Genomic DNA, 18862 nt, shown 5'->3' with positions numbered 1-18862 from the left:
TCCTTGGTTTTAACACACAAATACAATGAATGTGATGATTTATGTTTATATATAGCAAGAGAAACAAAATTATGTGTCCATATTCTGCCCACTTAATGCCCCTGCCCTTCTTACAACACCATTGGACATTAATGCGGGAATACACTATTCAAGTACGATCTAAAGACATAAGAATCAAATGCACATAGACCCAGATCAAAGTCAATTCCTTCATCCAACTGTAGAGTGAACCATGTGGGCCCCTAGAGTGAATTTTATTTGGGCAAACCATATTAAAGTATAATGTGCACAATGACAGAAATAAGGAAGCACATTTGCTCTCACCAAACATAGGCACAAGGTGTGAGAGAATATCATCCTGAGCAGGCCTGAATAAAGTCAAGAGCATTTGCAAAGGAGTGGTGCAAATCACTGCCGCTTAAACTATCTGATGTGACAGGATCAACAATCATCAATGTGTAAGAGACAAGCACTATATTGGTACCGATTTCCTACCATTGTTGCTCACATTCTGAGAAACTTACTGGGAATCAGTAGCCAAATGGTTATCAAAACTATCAGTATCTTAATACATCACTGTTTTGACTTGTACAAAAAAAATTTATTGGACTAACTAAATTTGTATACACTTGGTCTGCAGGAAATTTAAAAAAAACTACCTATAAGAAAAACATTACTTCATTTCTTTTAAAATAATGCATATAAATACTGCAGCAGTCATCACAGGGGATGGGGCACTTCCTCTTTTTTCTCAAACAGGCTTAAAAAATAAATCTTTTCTATAATCATACTTGGTTGGAACAAAAGCCACATATGTTACATATTTCTTTGTAACATTGACCTTTACAAAGCTGATTAAGACATATAATAGGCAAGTAAAGACAGTGAATTTATAGTTTGCTATTGTAAAAGCAAAAAAATAAAGCATACAGCCACGGAGAAATATGTATAATAAAGGGGAGCAAATAAAATACATTCATGCCACTAGGTGTCACTCTTTTATAATATATTAATTAAAATATTAAGAAAAAACTTTCACCTTAGCTGATGAATTGAAGACAAAGATGAGATACAGTATAAATACATGTTATGCAGAAGCCATACACTCAATATAAGTTTTAAAATGAAGATTTTTTATGCTACCATTATGATCAGAGAATCAAAGTACAAGATTTTTTTTAAAAGAAAACTTTTCTCTGCAGAAAGGCAGCATAAGTTAAACAGGAAATGCTAAAAAAAAATCCATGAATGCTATCCAAGTAGTCTTCAATATTTCATTGTTGAATAAGAAACCGGAGTGTATGGAAGACTCCCATCTCTTCAAGTTCCTGGATGAAACAGATTATCTACAACCATTTCAATTTGGCTTCAGACCTTACAATATGATGGAGATACTATTGGTTATCCATGGGTGCGCAATGGGTTAAACCTCCCCATGGCCAAAGTTGACCCTTGTCTCAAGATGCCGGAGATGAAAGGGGAAGCCTTTACCTTTCTTCTGTGTATTTGTGCATCATTGTTATTACATTGTATTAAAGGCACTGAATGTTTGCCTATCTGTGTATGTTGTAATCCGCTTTGTGTCCACTCGGGGAAATAGAACAGAATATAAATAAAGTGTTATTGTTGTTGTTGTTGTTGTTATCTTGCTGGACAATCTGGGCCTGTTGGTTTTTAATGGATATTTTGGTTATTTTCAGTGGTACAGACCATGGATATCTTCCTTGGTCAGCTTTCTGGGACAGGACTTGGGTCACAGTTTTACAACTGTTTAGTTGGTAGCTTCACAAGCTACCAGTCAGTTTCTGGGCACTATTCAAAGTGTTGGTTATGACCTACAAAATTCTACATGAATTATATTCAGACTATCTCACCTATATCACTTTGTTCCAGGGTACCTAAAAGCCTTCCTCAGTTTCGAGATCTGTAAGGAAGACCCTTCTTTCATCCTCATGGTACAATCAGTAAATATGAGGGGGGGCTTCCTTGCAGCTGCTCCCAAGCTATGAAACTCTGTTCCAGGGATGCAAGACTCATCCCATTTCTGTTATCCTTTTGTCAACTGACAAATACTTTTCTATTCAGGCAGGCCTGCAGGACCTGAATGGCTGTAAAGGAAATAGGTTTCAATAAGGAGGTGTTACATTTTCTAAACTACTTTGTGTTTAAATATTATATGCTTAATTGTGTGTAGATATTACAAATGTTTTAATACTATGACTGCTACAAGAGTATTATAATAATACTATGTATTATTGATTTTGTTTGAGTGGCTAATATTCAAATAAATAAATATATTTTCAATGACAACCCAAATATATTTTCCTTTTCTACAAAATGTTATATTACAGGCTTTGTTTACTATTTCAGCATAGCTATCCTTGTCTGGAATATTTGTTTAAATTCTCTTAAGTTATTTAGAAGAGAAACTCAAGTAAAACCTGTATTTTTCTACTTTTCCAAAAATTGTTTCTAAAAGATACCAAGTATTGTTTGGCCAGTCATGGTATTAGAGGATGGATGAAACATTTTAATATCTGAGAGATTGCCAGGCGCATTTTTGCAAGTAATTAAAAAGTTCAAGAAGGCTTTACAATAAAAACACACTTATCGTGCAGCAAGAAAAAAATCTACCTTTTATGCAAGAGTCTTGCTCACTCTATTTGAATAACTATCTCTTTTGCATGAAAGCAGAATTCTTTGTTCACTGAAATTTTCCAAGTGATGTTTTTACATGCCTTTACTAAAGTATGGCCATTCAACAAAATGAATCTGTACTGTAGTTAAGATATATTATTGTTTCTGTTGAGGTTTTATATTGTTTTGAATGTTTAATTTATATTTTGATATTATGTGTACTGACTTGTTGTAAACCGCTTTGAGTCGCCGATAGGCTGAGAAAGACAGTATACAAGTATAGTAAATAAATAAATAAATAAATAAATACATCCATTTTATTTCTGTGTGTTTCCACTCTCCAACAGTTTCTTACCAACTGTAGAACTGTCTTCAACTACCACATCTACGTTTCTGTCTCTATACTCCACCCTGAAGTCAAGCATTCGTGGTTGTCTCTCCACTATTTGTCTTGATGGCACTACATGGCGAAATGCAGATGATGAGGAAGGTGTAGACGACGATGAGGAAGGATGACTAGCAGGGTCATAGGCAGGTCCTTGTAGAGTCTCGCCACTGTATTCACTGAAAAATACATCGTTTAGATTTCAAATAAAGATAGGTCATCAATGCCCTGTAAATAATTTGTTGTGATTCTATGAACGATTTCTGGGATTAGTTCCAGGAATGAAACAGAAGTGAAGCCACGGGTGGTAAGTACTTCAGAGAAATTTTGATCCTATCTCCAAACCTATGCACTTCAAATTAACAACTTAGACTTTCTGAAATAATTCTAACCCTTGTCAGGATATGGCCTGTCTTTTCTAATCCAAAACACACCACCACACTGAATTTTCAAAGACACAATATATCAGAAATATTAAATATTACCTAGGTATTTTTTATTTCAAAAGTGTGAGTCAAGCACTGAAAGAGTTAGTAGGCCAAAGTCTGTTATAGTCAGTGGGCCAAAAGTTAGTGTCGTCCTGAAGAGTATGAGGAGGTAAACCTCAGTGTGAGAGAAGCCTTGTGTGGGTAAGCTCCAGTGTGAAGGCTGCTGTGTGTAAAGATACTATGTATTTGTTTATTTGTGTTATGGAAACCTTATTCCTGTAAATAGTGTAACATATTATTTTACTACAAGGAAAAGAGATAACATTGATATGTGTGTTTTTGTTCTCTATATCAGTTTGGGCTACTGGTGCTGGGTCACGCTGCTGCTAACAAGTTACTCTGCCCATTCACCCAACACAATTCTGGTCATAAATCATAACTTATCTATTTTGTACAGCTAGTGGTCTTAATGCATTCAACACATACAACATGGTGTCATACGCCTTAAGTTATATTCCACTTGGCTTACCATTGCACACTCTACTTGAGGTTGTCTTTAAAACGTTTTCAAAGACATCAGCTGGTCCAAAAAAAAACCTACATATAGATTGGAGTTGATTTAAGGAAGCAGAAACCTCCCATGTTACAACAGCTCAACTAGATACCAGTCTGTTTCTCAACACAATTCACAGTGCTGGTTATAAACTATAAAGCCCTACAAAGCTCAGCTTCAACAGAAGTCTACCTAGACCTGAGATCTTTGTGAAAAGCCCTTGAACTTCATCCCTAGACTAGTGATCCCTTCTTTCACTGGCAGGCAGTCTTTTTTTGTTCCAGTAGCCTTTGGGAAGTGGTTTCTATTTTTTTTTTAAAGGTACTACTTAATTTCTAAGCCACCTTGACTCTTGATTTAGGATGGAAGGAGCTGGATATAAATTGAGTAAATAATGATAACAGCAACACAACAAGCATTTATCAAAACAAGAATTGAATGGCACAGGTGGTTTGGTCACTTCCTGATTTGAAGAAAGAAGGGCCCCTAAGGCCTATGATGTAACAAAGGAGCCCCCAAATGCCAACATGGCCAAAATTCTCCATTTCCATGAGGGACAGTACTGGTCACTTTAAGGTAGCAAACACTACATCCTCTACGGACAGCCTTGGTACCACAAAAAAGATCTTGGGACACATGCAATTTGTCCACATACGGTGTTCAACTATTTTATATGTATACAAGACACTTTCTCCTTCTTTAGATCCTATTACAATGCCTCTGGTGCATCAAAGTATTCCTTTAACTGCCCTCTCATGGAAACCAGTAGCAAGGACAGATAGATTATTTTCTCATGTTTTGGAGACCCCCTTTCTTTGGAAGCATGCAAGAAAAAATTAACTAACAAAATATTGGACTGGGCAAAATATCATTTCATTTGGGAAAGTCCGGGATTAGCACGTTATCTTACTTTTGGACTACAATACACTGTCCTATTATTTTCCCCCATTATTTTTAAAGATGCCTCAAAAATTGAGAGCATTGGCACTAAAATCAAGGGAACAAATTTTAAAAGTGATTATGGTTATGACAGAGCTATAAGGTCTTACTTGAGAAGCCTTATACTCATAAGCCAGCAGTTTATTCTTCTATTTTACTTTTTAAGAGGGAAGTTTGGGAAACATGTTAAGAAAATAAAATTCCACTCACTGCTGATTTGAACTGTACACATACATCTTCCTCAGCACCAGGGGATTTGACTTCTCAACTGTATGCTACAGTAATTCCCATCATTCTGGATCCCAAATTGTGTGTGTGTGCATGCGCCTGAGTGCATGCATGTGTGAGCATCAATGGGTAGGGGGAAGGGAACAAACAAACAATAGAGCACTATGATCCTTCTTTCTACAGGGGCCTCTTTTCCTTCTCCCTAATCAGAAAGAACAAAGAACAATTCTCGGCTCTGAAGCCATGGGCAGTTTCAAAGCAATGACAAACAATGGATGCGCTGTATTTAGGTGTATACATTTCCATGCAAAAATATATTGGACCCAATTCAGAGAATTTTGCGTGACTGAGTGGGCTGTATGACTCTTGCTGTATATGAAAATCTCCTCTGTCAAGCAGATGGCGAGTCCTGTGAGTTTTCATAGCCGAGCAGGAGAAAAAAAAGGATTTTTTTCCTCCTACCCCAAAATATATGGTCCCATCTGTTCGGCAGGAGGTACACTGACACAGTAGGAGCAGACTGCAATCTTAAATATGTCAGCAGGGCTTTCCCCCTCTGCACAGTGTCTTTTTGAACCCTTCAGAGACTTAACACAATCCACACACAGAAGTTTATTTCAGTGTACAAATTGTGCCAGCTTAAATGAGGGCAATGCAATCTCATAGACTCAGCAATGAAGTCACTGACTCAGCTCATTTTAGGAAAAAAATCTTTTTACTGTTCAATGTTAGAGTTTAAGGGGTTCAGTGGCTAATACAGACCATGAAAGCCTTGGCTTCATTTCAACTGTAGTCACTGTTTCAGCATAACCTGAGAAATCTGATGCTGTTATCCTTTTCAGGACCCCAAACAGACCTCTGCTTTGAACAGGTGGTAATGTATCCTTAGCTTCATTTTTCCCCTTCTACCTGCAACTTCTTACAGAGTTGTGCCACATGGCATGGCAATCCTTCAAAAGAATCTTTTTGTGGGCATCTACAGAGAGCCTAAATAGTCTAAAAAGTACCAGATCTTGACTGATTGTTGAAAGTAAGAAGGTCAGCCTGGGTTAGTATTTTATCGGGAGACTGCCAATTAATACCAAGGGCTGTAGGCTATATTTCAGAGGAAAGAACTAGTAAAAACACTTCTGAGTACTCCTTGCCCAAGGAAACCCTATGAAATTCAAGAGATTGCCATAAGTCAACAAGTGACTTTAAGGTACATACACAGAAAGAAAGAGCTGGAGCAAGAATTAGAGGACCAAGAAGACTGATGTACATACAAGCCACCATGCATAGACCTTTATATGGAGTCCTATATTGGTCACCTGGTACCTACTAGCACCTGCATCTTACTTCCCACTGAACTTGCAGTTCTGCCACAGCACACATTTTACCTATAAGTAAGGCACATCGCAGAGTGTGCATCTTCTTTCCAGCTTACTGAGCTTGAAAACAAGGCATACACTTGTTTTAAATTGAATATTTTTTTTCTTCTGGAAATATAGTACTACAGCAAATTGGATGGTGGCAAAGGAACAGTGGGAGCAGCTGAAAGAAATAATTGGGCAGCCACATGTAAACTGCTGGGAGCACATTCTTCCTATGTATGTATGAAGGGGATATTTTGCCATTTGAGCTTTAAGACCCATTGCTATACAGTAAGAAGAAAAAACCCATAAGAACCTAAGAAGATAATTGTTTAAAGAGATATTAAACATGTTGGAGTTTGTCCACTTAAAACATCTTGAGCATTACTTTACATTATATTTATAGAAAAATGCATAGAAAACCAATCACCCATAGTAGAAATAGTTTATAATAAACATGGAGGGGGAAGTCTACTCACCTTTGTAAAATGCCATTTTCCTGTGGTATAACACCATTTATAGCTGCCTGCAAAGGAAACATACATCATTTTAAGGTCTACATATATGATAAGAGAGAATGTTTGTTTAAAGTGAAGTGTGGCTCAGGCCATAAACATATCTGCAAAATGAATATCAAAAAGTCCTGTTCCTACCATGCCAGGCTCTTAATTCAAACAGCAGGGGAAATCTGCACACGCCTCTGCAGTCTACTACATATCTCCCTTATCTTCATTGACAAGTAGCCAGAGGAGTATTCATGAAGACTGTGAGCAACAGAAGGGGAAAGGATGTTTCCTTTGCTGGCCAATATTATTTCATCTGGATATTGCCCAGTGTTTAATGTTCTTTAACAGATGGTGAAATACTACTTAGGAACCACATGTGCAGTACAATGAGACTACCATAATCACAGAACCCACGTCTGTGGTTTCACTTATCTACACCCAGGGGAAAATGGATTTATTAGGTCCTCTAGGTAATGCTATTGTATACTTCCCCCATAAGTTACCACAGAGTTGGATCGGAAGACAGGAAATTCTATGAAATGCCACCTAGGTCTTCCAATATATCTCTATATGACATGCTGGGACCAGAAGTAAGGTAATTTAATGGCATTTGGTTGCATCCATGGTTTCACATAACCATGGTCCAGCTGAGGATATATCCACTGTGGATACTGTACTTCCAGAAATAAAGCAGTGAACAGGGCTCACCTTACATGGGCCCTTTGGGACAGGAATCATTCTACCTATGCAGGACACTGGACACTTTCTCACACCATTTTCTTTTAATGGTCCTTTCCTCCCTGTATTTTCCAGACAGATGGGACCACAATGATGTACAAAACAGATAAAATACTAATATGCCAAATGCTTCTTAGATGTATAATCACACCCCTATTTCTAGTGTTAAAATTTAAAACATTATTTTATTTTATTTATTTCGGGTATTTTTACCCCGCCCTTCTCAACCCCCCAGGGGGGACTCAGGGCGGCTTCCAACCAGCACATATTCGATGCCTACAATTCGACATAGTAAAATATACAACAGTAATTATAAATAGTTAAAACATTAATACAATAAAAACTAACAGAAAAAGCCAATCTGGTGGCCATCGTTTTGCCGGGTTCTGTAATTAGTGAGTCCATTCAGTTTATCATAATCTGTTCCAAAGCTCTAGTCGTCACTGTCCTTTTCAGTCTGCCAGATTACCCAAAGGCCTGGTCCCATATCCATGTTTTTAATTTCCTTCTAAAAGAGAGGAGGGATGGCGACGATCTAATTTCCCTGGGGAGTGAATTCCACAGGCTGGGGGCCACCACTGAGAAGACCCTGTCCCTCGTCCCCGCCAGTCTCATTTGTGACAAGGGTGGGGCCGAGAGCAGGGCCTCTCCAGAAGATCTTAAATTCCTAGGCGGGACATAGAAGGAGATACGTTATATGTAGTACAATCATAGAATCACAGTTGGAAGGGACTATAAGGGTCATCTAGTCCAACCTATCATATATGAACACATCACTAAAACAGTCCTGAAAGATCACCTATTTCTAAAGAATTCCAAATAGGAAGAATCCACCACCTTTTTGGAATGCCTGAAAGTAGATTTTATGAAGTCTCTGTGCAGATGTACTTCATGTTTAATAATTTTGTAAGAGACACACAGCGTAACCTCGCAGTCTTCTCTTCTTCAAACTCAACATTCTCGCTGGATAACCTTGGGCCTGTCACTCTCTAGGCCTAACCTATTTTACAACGAAATTATGATAAAATTGGATATGAGCAGGATGAAATCAAGGAATAAAAACCTAAACACAGACAATATAGTTAACAACTGAGATTTTCCCTCTTCATTGATTTTTTGCCTAGAAGCGAGTCTAAAATAGTGTTGACATTCAAAGACACATAGTTTTGGTGGCCATGCAGATTTCACAGAAAGAGATAGATAATGCTATCTTTTACTAAGTCATCCAGTATCTTAACATTACTGCTTTTTATTTTGCTGAATTCTTGAAATAGATTAAGTATGCTAGGATGGCAAATAAGTGATTGAATACAATCAAATTGCAACTTTAAATGGAAATAAACCCAATTGTCAATCCTCTGAACTACCTTAAAAGTATGTCAAACAAAGGGCCTTTGAACATTCAGGAAAGCCTCCATCTACAAATAAAATATTATTGTAAATTTTATTCATATATCTTCATCTCAGCCACCCGCTGAAAAAATATTCCAGCCTGTTCGCATAAGTGGGAGGGGGAGAGATAAAGTATAAGACCACAAAAACCATCATCTTGAGGTGAAACTATCAATAGTTTCACCTTGAAATGCCACTCAAAATGATCTCTTTGCACCCTTCCTGAAAACAGCAGAGTCAGGGGATGGATTGCACAGGCTGAGGGAAACACAAGAGATAGGTAGACTTCTGTCTACCTATTAAGTGGACTTCTACATGTGATGATGACCCCAAGAGGACCTTCATGAAGATCTTATCATCCAGATGGATTCATAATTTGACAAACTACTGTACTTGTTTGCCAACTGCATAATATGCCTGATATTTTGACAATGGGAATAATCCATCATTTTTCTACACATATGTTTAAAAAGAGGGGTGCAGCACAACATCCTCCCACAGTCTGATCTCTTCCTAAAATGTATAATTTAGAGCCAAGTCAAAGCAGGACTTTTTTAAGGTTTAATACTAGCTTCCTAAAGGTTGTGCTTAACATTTAACAGCTATCAAATATGGTTTGTTTTCTTTAGAAAGGAGATGTTTGCACAAGGAACATGAAATGGCACTAAAAGACCTACATATTGCAAAAGGTGGAACACCCTGAAAGTAGCTACGTTTATTAAGTTCAGCTGTAAAAATGTAAGGTTCTTTTTCATGCTGAACCATCAAAGGCACATACTTTAATTCCCAACAAGTACATAACATCTTCTCAAATTGCTTTGCTGGGCACTTAAAGCTTGGCTGTCAACTGAACTGCTCTCTTCATTGGTAAAAGTTATCAGAGACACATTTTCATTTTGGAGATAGTACAGGAGACAGGATTTTCAACTGTCCCTGGGAGACAACTTGTATGACATGTTCTGAATGTTCCATATTTCTTAGTCTATCTCCCTGATGCATGTGTCTATTTCTGGCTTTCTAGAGCCCCAAGTTGAAAACACTGTTGTCAATCATCAGGATGGAATTTACTCCCAATGGTTATCAGTAACTGATGTTCTGAATGAAAAACGGATACACCTTGTCCTTTAAGCATGTACACATCTTAAGGGCTCATCTGAACATTAAAGCATTGCACAGCACACCGTATCTTCTTTCTTATGCTACAGCTACTAACAAATATTTCAAACGGCTAATGATGAATTTTGAAGAATAAATGTATATGTGTTAGACCCAGATGTAGACAGACTACTCGCTGAAATACGTCATTACTATGTTATGTAGTCCCATGCTTTTCTACAGGTGTAATCAAAGTGTGACTAAGTGTGGAATGAGGTTTAAGTAAAATGCCAGCTTTTACAAACAAATATGTAACAAAATAAATAAATTTGGCATACAGGAAGCAAACTAGAGGTTTCTGCAATGCATAATACAGTGGATTCCAGCAGTGATAATCACGATGGGAATTAGCATGTTGTAAATATCAAAGTGTTAGATGTTCATAAGATGCACACAGAACAGGTTATTGAATAATGATATTTCTCTAGAAATAAATCTACTGTATGGACAGCAGACCTCAAAAGTAAATATTTTTAAATACATATATGTAATCATTCTTAGGAAATCACATATTTTCAACATCCTTGAGAAAGTCAATAAAAGCAAAGCTTCCCACATAATTCCAATTTGAGTCAGCATATGCTATAATTCAGATTTCAAGGCTTCACAACCTAAAGTTCACAGTTTGCAATGTAATTATTGCAGAACCTTAGTAGAAGTTGAAATCATTCACAAGGAAATCTTGGAAATTTATTTAATGTTACGTTACTACTATACAGAAAAGTTACAAATGAAGAAAACACAGGCAACTTCTCTGTTCAACAACCCCAAAACCCCACCCACTCAAATCTCAAAAGTCCCTCTGTTCAGCCTCCAGATCTTCCAGTCTGAGGCGGTCAGCTCCTTCCTGCACAGGGTACCAGGTGTTTTCATTCCTTGACCTTCGCTGTGAACTCATGGCATGGAGGTGTTCTGGTGTCTTGAATATACCAGATACTTCCCCTCCTAAAAAAGTACCAACACAGAAATACAAGCAAGGAAGGCATAAAGGTGTAAAGCAAGAAAGTAAAGATATCGCAGTTATCATGGTGCATATGAATGGCAAACTATTTAAGCTTTAAAAGATTCAATAAATGGAATTTATTGAACATCTTCGGTGCTCAAGCGTTTTTTGGACCCATTCTGTAGTCCCGTTGTCATTGGATGAAAGGCAGAGATCAGTCCCTGTTGCATTCACAATAATTTTAGGAAAGCTTTCCAACATTTGGCTGTAAATTGCAGGCCCTGATTGGACATAATGCTCTCGGGGCACCCATGAAGTCGATAGATTTGCTGCAACAATAGTTTGTCCAATTGTGGAGCAGTCAGAATTTGTTTGCATGGTACAAGGTACAAATGTGCTTGTTTGGAAAACAAATCTATAACTGTCCAGATTTCAGTACTGCCTTTGCTGTCAGGCAACTCCACAATAAAATCCATAGCAATTTATTTCCATGGTCTGCTTGGATCAGCTTAGGCCCACCTCAATTGCTTGATGTTTAGCCACTGAGGTGTCTATAAGGCTTGCAGATTTATATGATCAGACCACACCTCAAAAGGATGTCTGGACCCTTCTTAAACATGTTGCCAAGTTGTAAGTGCCCCTTTCACTGCAAATGCCTTTATCCCACACATTTCATCACCAACCTGAGTCTGATTTTTAAAAGATAAAGTCAGGATCAAGATGTGTTAAAACTGGATGAGCGGTAAGCAATTGTCTATGAGATTATGGGGCTCTCACTCCAGCACATCTTGTACTTTGGTAGGGTCCATTCAGGGCCGTAGCCAGAAAAAAAATTCGGGGAGGGTTGACAATTTCGGCGGGGGGGGGGGTGTGTGTGCAAATTTCGGGGGGGGGGGGGTTGAAAATTTCAGGGAGGGTTGAAAATTTCGGGGTGGGGAGGGTTGAAACCTGCCTCCTAGCTCACGCTGAAGCAAAGAGCACAGCAGGGGGCAGAGCAACCTTCAATAGCCCGCAGCTCCGCCCCTGTCAACCACCTCCACCAAGTCTGGCCTCCTTAATGAGAGTATTCAACACCCCCCCCCCCACTTGGTTGCTTCACTACATCGGCTATTGCTGCAAGTAATGACAGTGTGAATAAATTGTCAATATTTGCTTGAGATAGTGCTTGCAGTTCTGGAGGGACTCTTGATTTTTTGCATCTCATAGACTTAGCAGGGGGATTTGGTTAACCAGTTAAAATTCATGAGTAAACCAGGTTTTTTTTTTAAAAAAAATCTGAAACATTTCGGGGGGGGGGTTTGAACCCCTAAAACCACCCCCTCGCTACAGGCCTGGGTCCATTCCAACTCCATCTTGGGAGATGCAGAAGGCTAGATAATTAAATTCCATTTTATGGAACTCGCATTTTGATAGCTTGGTGTATAATTGGGCCTTTCTCAATTTCTCCAACACTTGTTTCACTAGGGCAGTGGTTCTCAACCTGGGGTCCCCAGATGTTTTTGGCCTTCAACTCCCAGAAATCCCAACAGCTGGTAAACTGGCTGGGATTTCTGGGAGTTGTAGGCCAAAAACATCTGGGGACCCAAGGTTGAGAACCACTGCACTAGGGTTTCATGCTCCTGTAGGGTTTTCATATGAATAAGAATGACACCTAAGTAAACTAGACCTCCTCTATACAGGTGAGTAATTTTGGTAGGCTTTTCTTATTTCAATGAGATGCTTCCTCTTTTCCTTATCTAGGGTCTATTGAATCAAGGGGACTTGGGGTGGCTTACAAAGGGAGAAGCCCAAGATTACAGATAAAAACATAACACAATCACACAGCATTATCATAAAAACAATCTTATGGCTGAGATAAAAGTCGAAGCTGAGTTCAGACTCAAGTTAGTGCAATGATTCCTAAATACAGCTGAGGTAATGCGCAAAATTAAAATGAACAGGGCTAGAGGGGATATCCTTAGCCATAAAGTGTCGAGGTTACTGAAAGGAGGGCAGAACTAAAGTGCAGGAGCTTAGATAGGATCGAGACAATTTTCTGGTGAAACTTCCTAATCAAAGTTGCCTAATTAGGCTGAAAAATGCGGTATAGAAATAAAGCAAATAAATAAATAAAGGCACAACGGAACATCCAAAGTTCTAATTCCCTGTGGAAAGTGGACAAAGAGGGTACCTGTCTGATCTACCTAGGGAGGGAGTTTCAAAACCGGGGGGGGGGGGCACCACCGAGAAGGCCCTCTCCCTCATCCCCACCAACCGCGCTTGAGACGGCGGCGGAAGTGAGAGAAGAGCCTCCCTGGATGATCTCAGGGTACATGCTGGCTCACAGGGGAAGACGCAATTGTGAAGATAGTTTTTTAGGTTAATTTGAATAAACAGTACTTAATAATCGGTACTCATCAGAGAATGGATGCCTTAGTCATTTACAACCTGCTGCCAGGCATCATTTACAGCAGGTCAGAAGAGTTTTCTGCCAGCTGGTTGAGGTCTGGTTCAGAGTCCTTTGAACTCATGGTCACTTCTTGGTTCTCTTGCCAGACATTCCCCTTCGCTAGATTGGCTTTATCTTTCCCTTGTCCAGGGGCAGGTTTTCGGGCTTTTCTCTTCTCTTTATTAGTGTTGTTGCTGGCCACTCCTCCCCAACATGTTGCTGTTTGATGCCCCTCTTTACCACAATTGAAGTAGACAGTTTTTTTCCCTTTCCATTATTGGCTGCTCGGCCAGCCTGTAGTTGGGTTTCTGAACCTTCCACTGCTTCCTGCCAGTTCTCCAGTGTTTCTCCCAGTGGCATAATCACTCTCTTTTTCTCACTTGCTGTTTTATATTCTCCACCTTGCCAGTCAGTATGAAGGATCATCTCTGTGTAAGGCCCAGTCCAACAACTCAAGTTTCAGGCCTACTTTGAAATATTCCAACTTGATGGTCTCCGACCAATCAGTAATCTTTCTTGCAATCACTTTGAACTCTAGGGCATACTCTGACACTGTGCCCTTACTCAGCTACTTGATTTGTGTCTTTGCTCTTAATTTCACCAGTGGGTCTTGAAACCTTACTTTTAGTGCTTCTAAGAAATCAGTAAGGCTGTTCAACTCGGCTGCCTCTCCCTCATAAAGCGGAACTAGCCAGTCTGCTGCTGCTCCCATCAGATTTGCCCCTACAGTATGATAACTGCTGTGGATCTCCCTTGAACTTCACTTTCAATTCTCCTCACTATCTCCCCTGGTCTCCATAAGCGTTACCAAGCGCCTTCCTGCGCACCGCCCCAGATGTTTTCATTCCTCAAACTTGGCTATGAATTCATGGCATGGAGGTATTCTGGTGTCACATCAGATGTGAGTTCATGATATACAAAGTGAAGTCACACACACCTTTTTAAATGTTCAGCTGCAACATTTCTCCCATTCAAATTAGCATCAAATGAAAGAATAATGCCAACACCACACCATATATTTCTGCATGCACATCTATGTGGAAAAACTCAATAAACATAAACAAGTATTGTTTCCAGAATAATCAAATACAAGATAGTATTTATCCTTTGTCCATTATAAATATAATTATGATAAAGCACCTATTTATAAGGCACCTAATTTCTTCTAGGCATTTTGAAAAGAGTAATAAAATGCAAGTAAATGGAGAGGAAAAGTAAAAAAAAATCCATGTGTTAAGATCACACCGATGCTCTCAGCAGATGTTGGGTCCTAAATAAACTTTTAAAGCAGACCAATGCTAAGGAAGGAAGGAAAGTGGAGGATCACTCACCATCACTTCCAAAGTCTAGATGCATGACCGTTTCAACCTGGTAGATTTCCTTTGCTATTCTCTGCTGGCAAAAGCTGGGGGCAAAGGAAATGAGGCTCACCAGCTCCACCATATCATCACTGACGCATAATCTATGGATACGAATGGCCAACCTGGTCTTATCCTGTCACTCTCCAGTCTCAGTTGCATCAGTGTTTCTTAAATTGTGGATCCCCTTAGCTCAATGCTGGGGTCACAAAAAAATTGGCAACACGAAAAAGGTTGCTGAACACCACCTAGTGGCTGTTTTAGGTATTTGCACAAATCTGTTAACAACAACATGCAATACTTACAGTGGAGTCTGCATAAAATGTTTCAGCTGTACTTCATAAAAAGGAAAATTGCCTTGTTTAGCAAGCCTTTTAAATATTGATTTTTTTCCCCACTAAATGTTGCATTTTATACCTATTTTACATACCTATATATCCGGATTCACATAAACATTTCTCGGATAGAAATGGGTCATGAGTGGAAAAGGTTTAAGAAGCCCTGTGCTGGATGATTGTAATTTTTAAGGCAATAACTCATAAGAGTTGGGGAGTACAGTTTCTATCCTTACAAAAAATGAATTCGCATAATATCGGTAATGAATACAGACACAGAGATCCACACATATATCTAAATATGTAGGCATATGGTGTGAACACACACAAACTCACTCACACAGTGAAATATGCAAACACCCCTAGATTTACTTACAAAATAGAGTCTACCACCAAGGTAATAGGGGGCTCTGGTACACAGTTCTTGCTGGTAGAGCCTCTCTAGCTGTACATTGCAGTGACTGTTATTCTGGTCTTTTATTGTAACTACCACATAGGTTTCAATATGACTTCATTATAAGTAAATAGGTCTATAATTGCAGCCTCACCCTTATACTCAGATGCCAAATGTTCCTGTAAAATTCAAATAATATTATGGTATCTGATGTGTAGTAATCCTGCACAGAACACTCCCAATGCAAGAATTTATTTGCTGGTGTTAACAAGACTTCAAACTAAAAGGGGAGGTTAATATATTTTCATGTGATTGTATTGGTAGAGAGCAGTATGATTTTGATTTACTTTATTGTCATTGCCCCAAAGCCTTGACAAAAGGGCACACCATAAGTTTGCATGCAGCAAAAATAATAGCTTTAAAAGAATTTATGTAGAGCTCTTTCATTGTCTATAAAAAATGCCACATTCCAAAAGCCTTGAATGTCAATCCAGGTTTTAAAATACACACACACAACCAAACTACCCTACACAGTTCGTTCATTTCTGATTTAGGGTTATAGTTTAAATAAATGAAAAATCTTTAAAGCTGTTTTATCACACTCTGTAAAACATGCTACCTAGCTGAGGCTTTAAGCTTGGCACTCCGAAAATATGAATTTGTGATGAGAAATGCCAAATGAAAAGGTGGGGGAAAATGTTAGTTGGAGGCTGCCAAGCACTTCTGTACTCTCAGGTGCTGCCTTTTGTGTGGACTATGAGCACAAAGAACTCTCTATTACAAGAAATAGAGTCGCTTCTTCATAAAAAGAAATTGACATTTATTAGCCTTGCTGCTTGCTTGATGACTCTGCATTTCTTGCTGGCAGCTGTGCAAGGATAATAGAAGTAGAAAGAGTTCATTACTGCAGTAATGAAATTTCAGCTACTATTTAGATAAGGTTGCACATGCTGCTTACATTACTTTCTCAAAACTGACACTCAGCCTACCCAAATCCTAGCTCTGTTCTAATGCTGTATAGGACAGGTCACATGCTAATTGAATATGCTAGTTAAAGATAAACAGAAAAAAATAAGGCTATACAAATGTGGTCAACACCCTACGTGTATTATAATTTTCCGAACAACACTTTGTAGATAACATTGGGAATATAAACAAATGTTAAAAGACATCTTAGGTTCCAGCCATCTTTACACAAACATATGTAGGTATCTGACCACAGCCTAAATCCAATTGCTAGTCCCATCAAAAACAGAACCCTTGAATCAAGGGGATTTCCATAGGTGTTAACATAACATTAGATGCAGATTCTGTGAGTCTATTCCTTCTGGGACTCACAAATGGATTCCGGTCATAATCCTTTAACCCAAATGCATAAACTACATTTTTATCACAATGCTCCTTCTAGTACTCATCATCAAGCAAAGCAATTCCTCCATATTCCAGTAGAAAAAACAACCTCATTTAATTCAAGATAATTCACTGATTACTCTAAAAGTATGCAAAACTCTAAAAGTAAAAGTTTTCTGAAGTCACTCTTAAACAGGAGAGGAAAAAGAAGACCTTGTTAGTTCTAGAGGAGAGTGCTTTATCACCGATGACTTCACCGGCCTGTGTTATCTTCGGACTGGTGGAAATTTGTTTAGGCATTTGTTTCAGCATCTGCCTCAGCAGGGAAACAGTCAGAACCAAGAAGACAGAAGTCTAGCCATGGATGGCAACTGTGAGCCCACAGCACAAGCAACCGTAATTGCTATTTTAATGAAGAAAATTTAAAGAAAACTGCCTTGTGGAGTTCATATCTTTATGTTGAAGCAAGAATCCTACCTTTCAGATGTATTACCTTCTTCATGCCAAGGATCGTAAGTAACTTTCGGTCTAGAACTTAAAAGGGGATTTAATATGAAAAACAGCAGCTGAAACGAATGGAATTCCTCCACAAATTGTATTAAAAGACATTATGGAAAGCCATTAAAAACTAATCTTAAGAGTGAGACACTTATTAGTTACAACCCTGACAACGAACAAAGAGTTAAAATTTATACAAATACTACCTACAACGCAAAACAAAGGATTTTTTTCCATGCTGAAAAGTATACAGGAACTTGGATAGTGAAGAAAGAGGGTAACACAGTGCCACCATGTGCCCATCTATAACAAAAATTCTTAATAAGTGAATATTAGAATCCCAAAAAGGACTCAGAACGAATTCATATTATAAAGATATTGTGAGCTTGAGTGAGAACCAATGGCTCTATCCCAAATTCTTGTTGAACTGAGACTGTTTAGAAAGGAACTGGCAATTAATATGAAAGAGATCCATACATCTCTGAATAAGTTGACTGAATGCGCTAACCCAGAGGAATCAGAAATTACTTAAACAGAAATCTGGTACCCAAAAACAGGCAGAAACTTTAGAAAAAGCAGAGTACAATAAAGAGGAAATTATGGAAGTAATTACTCTCCCAGATGTGAAGGAGTAGAAGAAAATTATCAATGCATACGATCTGCCAAAACAGCTGACAGAAGTTATTTGTTTTAAGATGTCTAAAGTCCTTGTTGATTTCGCGGAAGTTCCATAGAAAGATCTTAATAATATGGAGAATGAAACCTGTCAACAAGATTTTCTTGGGGCCAGTCAGAAAAAACTTTATAGAGATCTGAAGGCGAACCCTGTAAGACAGTAAATTGGTGATTAGATTTTCTATCAATTGACTTTACTGAGGAAGAGATTTGGTAACAAGATTGACATACAGAGGGAGAGAGAAAAGCAGGATGAATGTTATAAAGGAAATCAAAGATACCTGGGGCAGGGGGAAACAAACAAATCCCACCGCTTCCACCAATATAAAGAAATCAGAGGAATATCCGGGCAGGGCGGACACCACGGTCACACCTCTGCCCTTAAATATATAGCGTAGAACAAAAACGCTGACCCTAGTGACCGAAGCACTTGTTAGAAATATAGCTGCCACCACCTCAGAATTGCCGGCCTGAGGAACCAAAAGGGTGTGATTGTATTTTAAATAAAAGGATGTTTGAGCTCTTAGACTTCTATGGCTGACTGGAGTTTAGAACTGTATTGAGAGAA

At 38.6% G+C, this 18862-nt stretch overlaps 1 protein-coding gene across 1 annotated transcript in view; it reads right to left on the bottom strand.

The window, feature by feature from the left end:
- Positions 1–18862, bottom strand: part of FAF1 (Fas associated factor 1) — a 212434-nt gene that overhangs the window by 173321 nt on the left and 20251 nt on the right. The window contains exons 3-4 of the mRNA XM_060773485.2: positions 7002–7048; positions 2993–3201 (exon numbers count right to left, since the gene is read on the bottom strand). Coding sequence (XP_060629468.1) covers positions 2993–3201; positions 7002–7048 — 256 coding nt within the window. The remainder of the gene's footprint in view (positions 1–2992; positions 3202–7001; positions 7049–18862) is intronic.

Source organism: Anolis sagrei, chromosome 4 (assembly GCF_037176765.1).
Source record: "Anolis sagrei isolate rAnoSag1 chromosome 4, rAnoSag1.mat, whole genome shotgun sequence".
NCBI classification, from domain to species: Eukaryota; Metazoa; Chordata; class Lepidosauria; order Squamata; family Dactyloidae; genus Anolis; species Anolis sagrei.
The sequence above is the reverse complement of the archived record's forward strand: the minus strand, read 5'-3'. Positions and strand labels throughout refer to the sequence as shown.